This window comes from Chiloscyllium punctatum, chromosome 17, assembly GCF_047496795.1.
Source record: "Chiloscyllium punctatum isolate Juve2018m chromosome 17, sChiPun1.3, whole genome shotgun sequence".
Lineage (NCBI taxonomy): Eukaryota > Metazoa > Chordata > Chondrichthyes > Orectolobiformes > Hemiscylliidae > Chiloscyllium > Chiloscyllium punctatum.
The window spans coordinates 91,244,185-91,259,089 of NC_092755.1; the positions used below are offsets into that span (position 1 = coordinate 91,244,185).

Below are 14,905 nucleotides of genomic sequence, written 5' to 3' on the forward strand. Positions count from 1 at the left end.
AGTTTGTTATTGTTTCAGCCATGTTGCTCCTTTTAGAAATTTATAGAGTATTGGGCTAAAGAAAATAAAGTTCTAATTGTATTCTGATAATTTGAGAGGAGGTCAGATTTCATTTGTGTGTCATCCTGTATCAATTTCTAATATTTCACTTAATGTGATCTTAAATATTGCTAAAACAGATGGACAATTTGTTCCAAGGTCAAAGGAGTGGCTGGGAAGCAGGGAAAACATTACGTTACAGGATGTAGTTTTATGATCAGGGTTGAGGCAGAGATGAAAAATCTTTGTCCTTTTTAATTGATGTTATAACTGTTGACACCAAGTATCTGAACCTTTCTGTTCCCCAAAATCAAAGACTGTCATGTTGATGAGCACAGAATTCTCATATTTCGCAGCTCTGGTAAACTAATGAATCATGAAGTCACATCTTGTACAACTCCTAAGAAATATCAACATGTTGTTCTATGAATTTATAATTGCAAATTTGACTTCATTGTTCACCCACTTGCTCAGATATTGATTCTGGCAAGGCCATCTTTTACCAGCCATCGTTAAGTTAAGAACATAGCCTACTCACCTCATCCTATAGTTGCCAATGCCATAAGTGTAATTTCCTATTGTTAAAAATGAGCGAACGCTCCTTTACAACCTCCACTGAGCATCAAAACTAACTTACTTTTGACAACTTTTGCCAACAAGCTAAAAGAAACTGGGGAGTTGAGATTTTGCCAAACATGTACGAAGTATGGCAATGGCATTGCAAAATTCATCCTCCTAGTCATTGCATGGGAGATCGATCATTTGCCTATGGAAAGTTGGAAAACTATTTATCAAGGCTAAAAGTATTGTGCATATACAACTCTATTCTCTATATCTGCATAGGTTGTTTGAGTAATGAGTTGTTATATCTTTTCAGAGACTGCAAAAGCTATGTCGCTGTATCCTTAACAGCATGGAAGTAGAGAATGAGTCCAAGGTTTGTATGTATTCTTTGAGTAGATTTCAAATGTGTTACTTATTTATTATTATGGTTTAGTTAATAAATATATTGCCCAATGCGGATCTCAACCTTACAGACTAACGATCATACACCGTTCCTAGTCATATATTGTTCCAATTTGTGTTGCCATCAACCTGTCCATGAAAACTGAGAGCCAATGGTCTTTGCCATCAGTCTAGTCTCAATTTATTTGCCATATTCGATTAATAAACCTGAATTGAATTTATTGTCACATGTACCAAGGCACAGTGAAAAGCTTTGTCTTGTGAGTAATACAGGCAGATCACATAGTTAAATAGCATAGATAAGTAAATAATAGGTAAACAGCAGTAAAAACAGGCGAATGTTAAGAGTTTGAGTCTATTCAGTATTCTAACAACAATAGGGTAGAAACCGTTTCGAAACCAGCTGGTGCGTGTGTTCAGGCTTCTGTACCTTCTCCCCAGTGGTAGAGGTTGTAGAAAAGCATTGCCAGGGTGGGATGGATCTTTGAGATTGCTGGTGGCCTTTCCTTGACAGCGGGCCTGGTCGATGGATATTCTAGATGGGAGGTCAGCCTTTGTGGTTGTCCGGGCCGAGTTCACCACTCTTTGTAATTGTCTCCAATCTAGAATGGTACATTTGCCATACCAGGTAGTGATACATCCAGTCAGAATGCTCTCGATGGCGCACCTATAAAAGTTGGAAAGGGTATTCACCGTCATGCCAAATTTCCTCAGCTGCCTGAGGAACAAGAGATGTTGTCACCAGTGCATCCACATGAAGAGTCCAAGAAAGCATGTTGTGGATGACCACACCTGGGAGTCTGACACTCTCCAATCATCCCACCTCTGTGCTGTTAATGTGTAGGGAGGCATGAGTAACATCCCACTGAAAGTTAATAATGAGTTCTGCGCTATTTTCCTAGGTCTTCTACCTCCCGTCTGTAGTCTGTTTCATCGCCATCTGAGATTTGACTGACTATGGTAGTATCATCAGCGAACTTATAAATGGCATTAGTCTGGTATTTGGTGACGCAGTCATGGATATACAGTGAGTACAGTAGGGGGCTGAGTAGGCACCCCTGGGGGGCTCCAGTGTTGAGTGTTAGTGAGGATGAAATATTGTCCTCAATCTTCACTGATTGTGGCCTATGGGTCAGGAAACTGAAGATCCAGTTGCAGAAAGTGGAGCTTAGTCCGAGATTGATAACTTTAGTAATCAATCTGAAGAGGATAATAGTGTTCAAGGCTGAACTGTAGTCAATGAGTAGGATTCTTACATCTTGATGTCAAGGTGTTCTAGGAAAGAGTGAAGGGCAAGGAGTAAACTTCAGGGAATTTTAATTTGATTGCTTCTATCAGTATCCATGACCAGTCTGTAATCCACCCCTATTTCCCCATAAATATTTTACAGGTATGTTGCAATTTGGAAAGGGCACAATGTATAATAGTGCAGACATTAGAGCTTAGAAAATACTGAGAAGTAGTGCTAGTGTTATCACTGAGTCGGATGCTCCTGTCACTTAAATACCCCACATATTCTTACTAAAGTGTGTTTGTAACTAGCTACCTTCAGGAAAACCAATTGCATTTAAGCCACTGATATATGATGTGTTGTCTTTGTGTGGCAGTTGTTTCGCAACTAAAACTAAATTTAACATGTTAGTTATGTGTAAATTAGTACTAATGTTTTATGAAAGCAATAGAAGAGCTGCCTCTTGGAATTTCGTAGAAAATGGAGTGGCTCAAATTTGTTGTTTGTGTATGGTAGGAATTTAATTGACAAATGGAAATATTTAAAGTTTTACCTTGCAGCCTGATATCCTGCAGGACTGCAAGTTCACCACATTGTATCTTACCATGTTGGTGTCTCATTTGTTCACACAGCCCAAGTCAGCATTGCATGAGGTATTTATAGACACCTTTGCTTTTGACCAAATTCCTATTGACAGAACGTTAAGCAAAATTTGGACAATGCAGTTAATTTATGCACTTACAATTTTCTTTTTAATATGTTGGTACATATTTAGCAGTATGATGGATTTGTGTTCCTCAAGTGTTCTCAATTTTAATTTGGAACAAGATTATGGACTGATGATTCCATTTTAAATATGTTTCCAAATCTCATGGCTATTTGTAGGTTTGGTATGTGTCATTAGCACTCTCCAAAGATCTCACCCTGCTATGGATAAAACAAGTTAAAGACCTCCTCTGGCTCTGCTGTGAGTTTCTGAAGCACTTGAAGGTAAATTGAAAACTGCAAATGTAAACGTATAACTGTGTGTGGAGAGGAGGGGGCTGCTGTTGCAACTAAATTGTTCATTCAAAAGATAATTATTACTTTGTAATCTGTAGGATTTCCGTTGGCAATAGACATGAGTATTTACTAAGGGTGTTTTTCCAGCATTTTCTTTTGCACTGAGATACCTCTGGGTCCCTGTCACTGAGCCAGGTACTCCTGTCATTTCAATGTTGTTCACATTCTCACTGAAGTATATTTTAAACAACGTGTAATGTATTGCTTCTGTAAGTCAGTTGTTTCAAACAGTAATAAATAAACTAAGATGTCAGCTAAAACTAAAATTTGTATTCATGTATCATGAAAGCAGTAGAGCAGCTGTCTCTTGGAATTTAATTTAGAAAATGGATTGGCTCAAATTCATTTTACTTAATTAAGGATTTAATTAACAGATGAAAATATTTAAAGTTTTTTTTATTGCAGCCTGATATTCTGCAGGACTGTAAGTTCATCACATTGTATCTCACCATGCTGGTCACATTCACAGACACCTCAACCTGGAAAATACTGAGAGGGAAAGGTCAGTGGCAAAACAACCTCTATAGTGTTAATTCCTGCATTAACTAACCAATAACTAGACCTTTTCATCAATAGATTTTGTTCTGGACTTTTGAGATGCAGGTAATTAGTTCCCACCTATTTTTTACTTTTTTTTGTGGGTTCGGTATTTCTCTCCTTTCTCTTGGATTTTGGCTGATCAGTGCATCTGCTCATATGTCCAACTTTCAAGCTTGTGCTTAGCTCCTATATAACAATACTGCAGGGATTTTAGTTCATTTGTTTCCCCTTCCTCTGAAGAATTGCTTTTTCTCTTCTATCAGCACAACTGCAAAAGTAGGAAAAGAGTATCACATTTTCTATTTCTGTTGATGTAAAGAGAATCAGGACAACAATGAATTGGATACATAATGTTATCACAAGCCCATATGCACATTTTTTTGATGCAACTTATTTTTCTTCCCTTTTAATTTTCTCTTCCCCCGCCCTTCTGAAGAAGCTGACTTGTGCTGGAGAATATCTAACATTTATAAAATTATATATTCATGGAGCTGTGCAGCACGGAAACAGACTTATCGGTCCAACTTGTCCATGCCGACCAGATATCCCAACCCAATCTAGTCCCACCTGCCAGCACCTGGCCACCATCTCTCCAAACCCTTCCTATTCATATACCCATCCAGATGTCTTTTAAATGTTGCAATTGTACTAGCCTCCACCACTTCCTCTGGCAGCTCATTCCACACACGTACCACCCTCTGCATGATAAAGTTGCCCCTAAGGTCTCTTCTATATCTTTCCCCTCTAACCCTGAATCTATGCCCTCTAGTTCTGGACTCCCCAAACCCAGGGAAGAGGCTTTATCTATTTATCCTATCCATGCCCCTCATGATTTTATAAAACCTCTGTAAGGTCACCCCTCTGCCTCCAACACTCCAGAGAAAACAGCCCCAGTCTATTCAGCCTCTCCCTGTAGCTCAAATCCTCCAACCCTGGCAACATCTTTGTAAGTCTCTTCTGAACCCTTTCAGGTTTTGCAACATCTTTCCGATAGGAGGGTGACCAGAATTGCATGCAATATTCCAACAGTGGCCTAACCAAAACTCCTGTACTCCATTCTCTGACCAATAAAGGAAAGCATACCAGATACATTCTTCACTATCCTATCTACCTTCGACTCTACTTTCAGGGAGCTGTGAACCTGCACTCCAAGATCTCTTTGTTCAGCAGCACTTCCAAGGACCTTACCATTAAGTGTATAAGTCCTGCTAAGATTTGCTTTCTCAAAATGTAGCACCTCGCATTTATCTGAATTAAAATCCATCTGCAACTCCTCAGCCTATTGGCCCATTGTAATCCGAGTTACCACCTTTGCTGACCGCTACACCTCCAATTTTGGTGTCATCTACAAGCTTCTAACTTTACCTCTTATGCTGACATCCAAATCATTTATATAACTGATGAAAAAAATAGTGGACTCAGCACTGATCTTTGTGGCACTCCACTGGTCACAAGCCTCCAATCTGAAAAACAACCCTCCACCACCACCACCCTCTGTCTTCTATCTTTGATCCAGTTCTGTATCCAAATGGCTAGTATTCCATGGAATCTAACTTTGCTAACCAATCTCCCATGGGGAACCTTGTCGAGCACCTTACTGAGGTCCATATAGATCACATCTACTGCTCTGCCCTCATCAATCCTCTTTGTTACTACTACTTCAAAAAAACTCAATGCAAGCCCACAGCCATGTTGACTATCCCTAATCAGTCCTTGCCTTTCCAAATACATGTACGTCCTGTCCCTCAGGATTCCCTCCAACAACTTGCCCACCACTGAGGTCAGGCTCACTAGTCTATAGTTCTCTGGCTTATCCTTACCACTTTTCTTAGTGGCACCACGTTAGCCAACTTCCAGTCTTCCGGCACTTCACCTGTGACTATCAATCTTCTGGTGTTTTATCAAAGTGACTAATTCTGCGAAGGGGTGCATTACCAGGTTTTTCATAGCCGAGTTCAGAACTATCCATATCCAGTAGCCCGATATGTATTTTCAGGAAGGACTCTCGAGAGTTAGATCAGAAGTGAGAACTCAAGCTGTTCACCTTCCATCCTCTACTCAAAGACTTTGGACACACATTTTAGAGTTCCAATTGCTCGTTCAGCACAAGTAGAGAATTAAAACTAAATGTTTTGTAGAGGGCACTACATTTACTGATATGTAATTTGTGTAATTTGCTTGTATATAGGTTTAGTCTGTCATGCAGGCAACATAGCTTGGAAATAGTAGTCTTCGATTTGTGAGTTGGTTTAAGTCATGTTTAAGAATGTCACACTTCGATTCAGTGAACTTGTTCATGTTACCAATAATATTGATTTTCCTTGCTAACAGGAGAAGCGCTGAGGCCTGCCATGAACCACATCTGTGCAAACATCATGGGTCATCTCAATCAAAAGGGATATTACACAGTGCTACAGGTTTGTTCACAAATGCTGCTCAAATTTAGTGTTTAAAAACCTAATTGTTGTAGCTACTTTGTGAAGATGGAGTGGGACTGAATTTTGTTTTTAAATATATTATGCCTGAATACCTAATAGGAGCAAAAATCCTATCATCAGGTCAAAGGGTCTCCAAAGAGAATGCTGTGAAATTGTCATGTAGAGTTTCAATTTGCTGTTTTTCGTTCCTGGGATACGGGCTTTGCTGGCAAGCTCTGCATTTATTTTGTCATCCCTAATCACCTGTGAGAAGTTGATAATAAACTGTCGTCTTGAACCACTCCAGTCATGTGTAGGTGTATCTGCCCTGCTAGTAGGCAGAGAGTTCTCGGATTTTGACTTGATGATGAAGAAGGAATGTTAACATAGTTGTAAGCCACGATGATGTGTGGCTTGAATAGAAACTTGCAAGTGACAGATGTACACCTACTGTCCTCCTAGGCAGCAGAGATTGTGGACTTGGAAGGTTTCAAAGGAAGCTTATTGAGTTGCTGCAAGCCAGACACACTATCCCTACAGCGCTACAGTCTGCTTCCTAATGTGAGACATTATGGGTTGTTTGTTTCAGACCACGCTTAATGACCCACAAGGCTGATCAGTTTAACCAGCTAAAACTGAGCTTGCCTATCAGAATACAGCAGCTTGAATTGAAGTCTGCCTCTACAGGCATGCACAAGTTAAAGCTGATTTCACTGTGTGACTGTAAAATATAGTATTCAGAGTCTTTAATTTAGTAACAAAAAATTTCTTTATTCTCAGATATTGTTAACAAATGGACTGGCAAGATCCAAACCTTCTTTGTCTAAAGGAACGTTAACAGCCATTTTCACCCTTGCATTACGGTAAGGGAACTTTCAGAACAAACTTCATTTCTGGTAAGCTTGCCGTAAAGATGGCAGTTAAGCTTTCAACAAGAGAAATAGCACTTATAGATTCATCAATCTTTTTGGAGAGGCAAATGAACAATGCAAAAACAAATTCTTATTTGAGTGTTTTATCTGTACCCCCTACAAGCATTAGATTGATACAAATATTCTTCCTTTTGTTATTGGTACTTCAGTATAGCTAATGGCCATTTGCAGGCCCAGCTCTTCAAGTTGTAACTCTGTGGTTTCATCTACCTCTGGACATCTGTTTGTGGTCTGCTCAGCTGTAGAATGCAGAGAAATCGTTTTTGATGCCTCACCTTTTATTGTTCTCCAATAAAAGTCAAGGGAATGGTTTTAGGAGGCAGGGTTAACCCATCTTCCATTAAACAAATAAGGAGTTGTATTAAAATTCATTTATTTTTCCTTGCCTTCCTATCCTTGTTTTGCATTTTGAAATTGTGCCCAGTGGCATTTGTTGAGGTTCGCTATTCAAGGAAATTCACTGGTGTGAATCCAAATCCCATTATTCTGATGCAAATCATTACACCATTTTTGATGGTAAGCTTTGAGCAAGGCATTTGAAAATAGTAATCTCATTTTATCCATCTTATTCTATCTTCCAGTAACATCAGACAATGATTCTCAGTGAATCACATCTGAAATAGCCACTCTGTTTGCCTGCACTCTAACTTGCACACAGCACGATCCTAGAATGATCATGAATTTGTTTTTAGTGGTAGGTGAGTAAGTAATAATGGCTAATTGATACAACTCCCTGCCCTCTTTGAATACTGATAGAATTTTGGTTTAACAAACAGGACACTGCTACCTGAATCATGGAGATTATGTGCTAGAGTATGGTTTGATCTCCAGAATCCTTTGATTTCTAGTAAGTAGCTGTACTAGCTGAATCATGCTTTTGCAACTTTTTTGTCTAGGTTGTGGGGGTTAACAAAAAGCTCAAGTGATTTTGCTTTAGATCCAATTCAAATCTGGATGTGCCCTGGTGTTGAAATGGGACTTCCTATTCAAGAACTTTTGATTCTCGTGCCCAATCTACTGCTGTGCAAGTAGCTATTCCAATTTGGGTGCATCCAGCTATTTTCTCTCCTGCCTAACAGATTGATAGCTTCTGGATGCAAAGCCATGTTTCCTGTGTGTTTTAAAATGAATGTTAAATATTCTAGCATTGCAGGCTGCATGATAAACAGTGCTCTTCTTTTTGAATGTGTTGCATTTTAGGACTAGCACGTATTTTCTAGCTACTGATCTCACTGTTTGATGACCAGACCACACAAAATGAGCTGTAAACTAAAATTCAGCTTGATGAAGAAGTAAGATTGACCAAGATAAAACAGCAGATTGTATAAAGTTCTAATATCTCAAACTCAAGTTATTTTAGAGCAGCTTACAATCCTTCAAGGAGATTAAGGAACTTTAAATAATTTCTGTTTTTATTTTCTGGAGCACTTAATGAGATAAACAAGCTTGTATTTTCTACTAATCTCTGCTCAAATATTACTACAGCAAATTAGTATTCCATGCAAGCCAATGAAAGGCTCTGGTACTTAGTTCTTAGTTAGACTGCATATGGGACGCTCAGTAAACATCCATACTTGCCATACGGGCTGAAGTGCTTACCAGGCAGTTTCATATTTCATTCTTTCAGAAGCAGTTGATGAAGGAGAAATCCTATGTCAATCTTTTATTTGATGTCAGATTTATTGCAGAAGGCAACATGGCAAACGTCTGCCTCCTCCTGAGCCAACTCCTAGAAGTCTCTTTGCTCAAGGTTTTTAATCAGTCACTACTTGTATGTCCTTAACCTAAATTACACAAATAATATGCCAATAAAATTCACCTTATGCTTTTTGGTAGCACAATAATCAATTTTCTAAAGAATTGCAACTTTCTAGAGATAGCATATTAATAAATTAGAGTATAATATTTGAATGTGTAATTTAAGTTGACACTCTATTGTTCTATTGTGGTGTAGGTTGATCATTCAATGACATTAAAGACATTAATTCAGCAATTAGTACCCAGTTTAGTGTCACTATCATTAATCCAGTGTATGGGGAGATCTTATTATGCGAGGGAATCTATGAGCATTCTTGTGCAGGTTGTTTGTGTATTCCTGGGGTGGGAAGGCCCTTGTTCAGGCCTGTGTTGCTGACATTATGACTCCACCCACCTGACATCACTGAGCAGTGAGGCTGCGGGTGAATGCTGTAGTGGCAGCAGTCACTGCCTTCTCATTGATACCGCCTTTAAATAGAGCTGCTGGCATCTGATTGGCCGGAGGTTTTCAGTGAGTGAGATGTCTACCTCCCAGGGCCCTTGATCCTGGCCAAGTTCTAATTCTGTCCAGTTAAACCCCTGAGTGGAATTTAACTTGGTTGCCCTTCCCATAAAGAGGTTATGTGGGCCTCCCATTGGCTCTCTAGCCAACTGGCAAGTCTTCATCACCTCCAGTAAATCCAGTGCATTTTGCATAATATCTCTGAAGCACCTTACACTATTTTATCACATATGTTTTATAATTTTAATTTGTGAAGAAAAATTTTGCCCAAATCTTCGGTCTTTTTGGATCACCGAAGACCAGATTTACATACAGGAATCGTGCAGAAGTTCCGATATTCTGAATTACTTCAGAGTTAAAGGGAAATTTCAACATTCAATGGCAATTCCTCTGCTTTCCAGGATCCTCTTTGAAAATCTTAGACTCTGCATTACAGTTGGAGACTTGGGCTAATTCTGTGGAACTGAACAAATTAGTAAACCAGGAAATGTTAGACAGAAAAATCTAGGCTAATTCTTGAGTAACTCCAGCACTGGCATCTTGCAATCCCATATCTCTGTGAGCCTCCCCAACCTCCCTACCTCCACACACACCCCCCCCCCCCCCCCCCCACCCAACCCAAAACAAACACAACTACATGTCTCTGAAGTTCTGTGTCCATGCATCTGCTTACACCCACCCCTCTCCAATTACACGTCTTCTGTCTGCCTGACCTGCCGGCTACCAATTCACCTGTCTGCCACCTTGCCCACCTATACAGTCTCTAGATTAGTGGTGCTGGAAGAGCACAGCAGTTCAGGCAGCATCCAAGGAGCTTCGCAATCGACGTTTCGGGCAAAAGCCCTTCATCAGGAATAAAGGCAGTGAGCCTGAAGCGTGGAGAGATAGGCTCACTGCCTTTATTCCTGATGAAGGGCTTTTGCCCGAAATGTCGATTTCGAAGCTCCTTGGATGCTGCCTGAACTGCAGTGCTCTTCCAGCACCACTAATCCAGGATCTGGTTTCCAGCATCTGCAGTCATTGTTTTTACCACCTATACACTGTACCCATTCATTGACATTAATTTAGCTAGTGCAGCAAAGTGGGGTTCCCTGACTTCCCTCTGAATCCACAGCATTATGATAAAATTCTTTGAGAGTCACTGCACTGTACATGTCTGTGAAAAGTGGGCTGAGACCTTTGGGGAAGAAAATGTAATGCAGATTTGAGGTTGGGGGATGTTTGAACAGAACAACAATTTAATGATGATCGTTGCTCCTTGAAAAAATCTGAACCATAGTGTTTTCTAATTAGAATTCAATCTCTAATTCAGGAGAAAGAAATAGTAGGATATGCCAGTTAAATTAGATAATAACATAGAGGTGAATTTTGTTGGACATAAACTAGTTGGGACAAATGATCTGCTTCTTTGTTGTGAATTCCCTGTGAGATATTTTTGGTTTAATCCATTTGTATTCACATGTTTCTTTTAAAAGTTACAGTTTACTTTCTTTTTCCAGCCCGGTGGTTGCTGCCCATTTCTCAGACAACCTGCTCCGTTCCTTTCTTCTGCATATAATGTCAGTCCCAGCACTGGTGACACATCTGTCTACGTTAGTACCTGAGGTATGAAATGTCACAACTAAAACTCTGCTTGCAACTTATCTGTTTCTTTAGATACCTTTTTACTCAGTTATATTTTTTGAAAAGTGTACTTTTTTCAACTGGCACTCCCTACTCCCCATATTGCCAAAGTCTCTGCCGTTTTCAGTTTCATCTAATGTGGACAGGGTGGCTTACTCTCACTAAATCTCCTTCAATTTCACAGAAAGAATGCCAGTACTTATCAAGTGGTTCCTACTCTTCCTCGTTACCTTCAGAGTGCTTAGCTAATATTATATAGGATTCAAACTGTTATCCCTCACAGGGATAGTGTGCTGGAAATCAAGTCTATTTAATTAAAACAAAATCTATCCCCCTATTTCTGGGGTCATCACAAAAGTTTAAAAAAATTTTTATAAGTACGCAGAATTTCCCCTGTCTTTTAGACTCAAGTTGACAGAGATCATGGACAGGGTTTGTGTATCTAACGAGAATTGATATTTATTACTGCAGTTAAAATCTATTTATTTGTAAGCCATTATGAACCTTCAGCATGTAACTGTTGTGACGATGCTGCTCTTTTTACAAAGTTATGCTGTTCTCGGGTTTTTCTTTCAGAGAGGTTGTAAAAGTAGCAATTCGGAAAAATCTAGTTTTGGGTCTTAGGGCCAGTTTGATTATGGCTAGCAGATACTGCCTCGGGAAAAAGGCTTTCAAGTTTTTAAACAAGCACTTGTACAATGAAAAGGGAGTGGCCAGTTCTGCCAGTTCTCCTAGTTCAGCTTGTCTCTGGTTTGGCTTGATTTGTTTTGAGCAGTCTATTTGTTTACTGAAAGCAGTCAGTCGGTTGTTGTGAAGCTGCTGAACCTAAAGAAGCAAGTCTATGCTGATCCTGCCTTTCTGTGACATCTTTCCCTTAAGACCCTGTGTTTCATTTTATCTTTTGTGCCAAGGGATGTTTATGGGAAGTGTTTCAAGTATTTGGAACAGCATCCTTTAGTTGGGATAGCCTGGGTATTTGGATAGTGTGGTGCTGGAAAAGCACAGCAGGTCAGGCAGCATCCAAGGAGTAGGCGTTTGCCCAAAATGTCGATGCTGCCTTTTCCAGCACCACACTCTCTACTCTAATCTCCATCATCTGCAGTCCTTGCTTTCGCCTAGTGGGTTTTCTGATCTAGATTGTTATTCTATATCATGTCCTCCTTTGCGATTCATTTGGTAATCTTGCAAATAGATTCTGTTTTGTTTAGAACTAAGTAGTTGGCCAGCTGCATTACTCCTGGAATGTCCACTTACACCTGCTTAAAACAACCAGCAAAGTTAAGGTCTAGGCTACTTTCTGAAATGAAGGGGCTAGCCTGGTCCTTAACACTCTACTAATTAAAACTCTAACTCCCTTATAAACTTTCCCCACACACACACACACACACACACACACACACACACAAAAAATTAAAATGGATATTATGGGTGAGGCCGTTTGTTCAGATGATCCTTTTGGCTTCTCGAGATGTGCTGCTCCTTGATCTTCCTTCAGGTACTTTCACTTGCTTACAGGAAGCATACGATAGTTGGTTCGTATGCACAGTTGCTGACTTACTTCAGCTTACGTTAGCTTTTTTCATCTATTGTAGGGAAAATGTTAAAAGATTTTAAGGACATTATAGCAGGGCACTTGGATAAGTTAAAGGTAATCAGGCAGAGCCAGCATGATTTTGTCAGTGATTTTTAAAAATTTTATTGCATTCATGAAAAAGCAACTTGTACTCTGAATAAAGGGGAACTGGTGTTGTACTTGGATTTCCAGAAGGCATTTGATAAGGTGCCAATCAAAGATTATAGCAGAAACTGAAAACTCATGATTTTTCGTATAACATATTGGCATGGATAGATTTGCTGGCTAACAAGAAGCAGAGAGTCGGAATATATGGGTCTTTTTCAGGCTGGCAGGATGTCACGAGAGGTGTGCGACAGGGGTCGGTATTGGGACCTCAGTACAATTTATATAAATGATTTAGATGAAGGTGTACCCAAGAACTCTGTGGGAATCTAGAGAAGTGATTGCTGGGCCTCTTGTTCCATGCTGTACATATCTATGACTATGACTAAGCAATGGTAGTTAAATTTGTTGATGACACAAACATATATAGGAGAATGTGTTGTAAAGAGGACATAAGGAGACTAGAGAGGGATTTGATAGTTAAGGAGTGGGCAAAGATGGTAAATGCAGGAAAATGTAAAATTGTCCATTTTGGCAGAAAGCAAAATGTTATCTAAATGATGTGATGTTGCAGAATTCTGAGATGCAGAGAGATTTTGTATGTTTCAATTAAATCACCTTTCACTCTAAATTTCAGAAGATACAGGCCTACCCTGTTTTCATAAGGCAACCCATTCATTTCAGGTATTAGTCTAGTAAACTAGTGTCCTAATACATAAATCTCAGGCTATTATGCAGGTACAGTAAATAATCAGGAAAGCTAATAGAAAGTTTTGTTTTATTACAAGAGGATCTGAATGGAAGACTAAGGAGGTAATGCTTCAATTATGAAGAGCATCCATGAGTATGCACCTTGTGTACTGTGTACAGTCTGCCACTGTGCTTACAAAAGAATATTAATACATTAGAAGCAATTGAGAGGAAGTTTACTAGACTAATACCTGAAATGAATGGGTTGCCTTATGAAAACAGGGTAGGCCTGTATCTTCTGAAATTTAGAGTGAAAGGTAATTTAATTGAAACATACAAAATCCTAAGACAACTTGCCCAGGTGGATGTGGGAAGGCTGTTTCCTTTTTGTTGGAGACATTAGAACTACATGTCATAGTTTAAAATTAAGAGGTTGCCCATTTAAAGCAGAAGAGATTTCTTTTCTTCCTATGAGAGTACAGTGTCTTTAGAATTCCCTTTCTCAAAAAGCAGCGGATGCAGAATCATTAAATATTTTTAAGGCATAGGTAGCTACATTCTTGTTTACCAAAGGAATAAAAGATTACTGGAGATATGCAGGATTGTAATGTTAACGTTAAAATCAGATCAGGCATGATCTTATTGAATGATGGAGCACACTCAAAGGGCAAAGTGGCCTACTCTTGTTTCTTGTTCATATGTTCAGGCTTGACAGTTTTAGAAAGCTCCTTCCCTTTTGGAAATCCAGTGGCTTCTCCCTCAAACATTCACATCCATGAGCTGTTCAGCCATGTGGGAGTTAACTACATAGTTGTTGGCAGATAGAAGTCCTTTGTCATTGATATCTGGTCTCTAGTCTGCAGCCCAGTCTGTTGCTGGCCAAAGCTCCACATGAGTACACTCAGCTTCCACCACAACCCTTGCCACAGCAGCTGTTGTTAAAAAAAACACAAACAATGAATTTCAGGTCAATTCCTTTTAAAAGGTGCAGCAATCTTTCGACTGTCCTTGGCTTTTAAAATAGCCCTTTTCCCATTTCCAACAACAATTAAAAATACCAAAAAATACAAAACAAAATCATGGTCTTTACAACAGAAAACACTAGAACTACAGAATGGGATGATCAGCACTTGAAGGTGAATGGTGTCTTTTTTTCCCCAAGTGCTGATGATGCTGTTTTGGTTTTCTATCATTTTTTGTGTTATTTCAGATTTATTATTTTTGATTTCTGCATTACGGTACACTGCAATCTGTGCATTATCTCTAGATTCTTCACCTTTCTACCCATATATTGTGGAATGAGTTTTTTTAATGAGTTGATGTATTTCAGTTGTGTCTGTGAAGACTGAATTCATTTCTCTCTCTCAGTACATAATGAAATCAGATACATTATGCAGACTTTTCAATTAAGAGAAGGATTAGTGGGAAATATTTCCAGTACATCAGAAGCTACTAAAAGCATTTCAT

At 39.3% G+C, this 14,905-nt stretch overlaps 1 protein-coding gene across 7 annotated transcripts in view; it reads left to right on the plus strand.

Annotated features, from left to right (window-relative positions):
- Positions 1-14,905, plus strand: part of ube3b (ubiquitin protein ligase E3B) — a 59,574-nt gene that overhangs the window by 12,565 nt on the left and 32,104 nt on the right. For 6 of the 7 annotated variants that reach the window (XM_072587884.1, XM_072587888.1, XM_072587886.1 and 3 more), the window contains 6 exons: positions 917-976; positions 3,122-3,226; positions 3,704-3,800; positions 6,170-6,255; positions 7,036-7,118; positions 10,947-11,052. In XM_072587884.1, coding sequence (XP_072443985.1) covers positions 917-976; positions 3,122-3,226; positions 3,704-3,800; positions 6,170-6,255; positions 7,036-7,118; positions 10,947-11,052 — 537 coding nt within the window. The remainder of the gene's footprint in view (positions 1-916; positions 977-3,121; positions 3,227-3,703; positions 3,801-6,169; positions 6,256-7,035; positions 7,119-10,946; positions 11,053-14,905) is intronic. The other variant, XM_072587890.1, reaches the window with a different exon arrangement.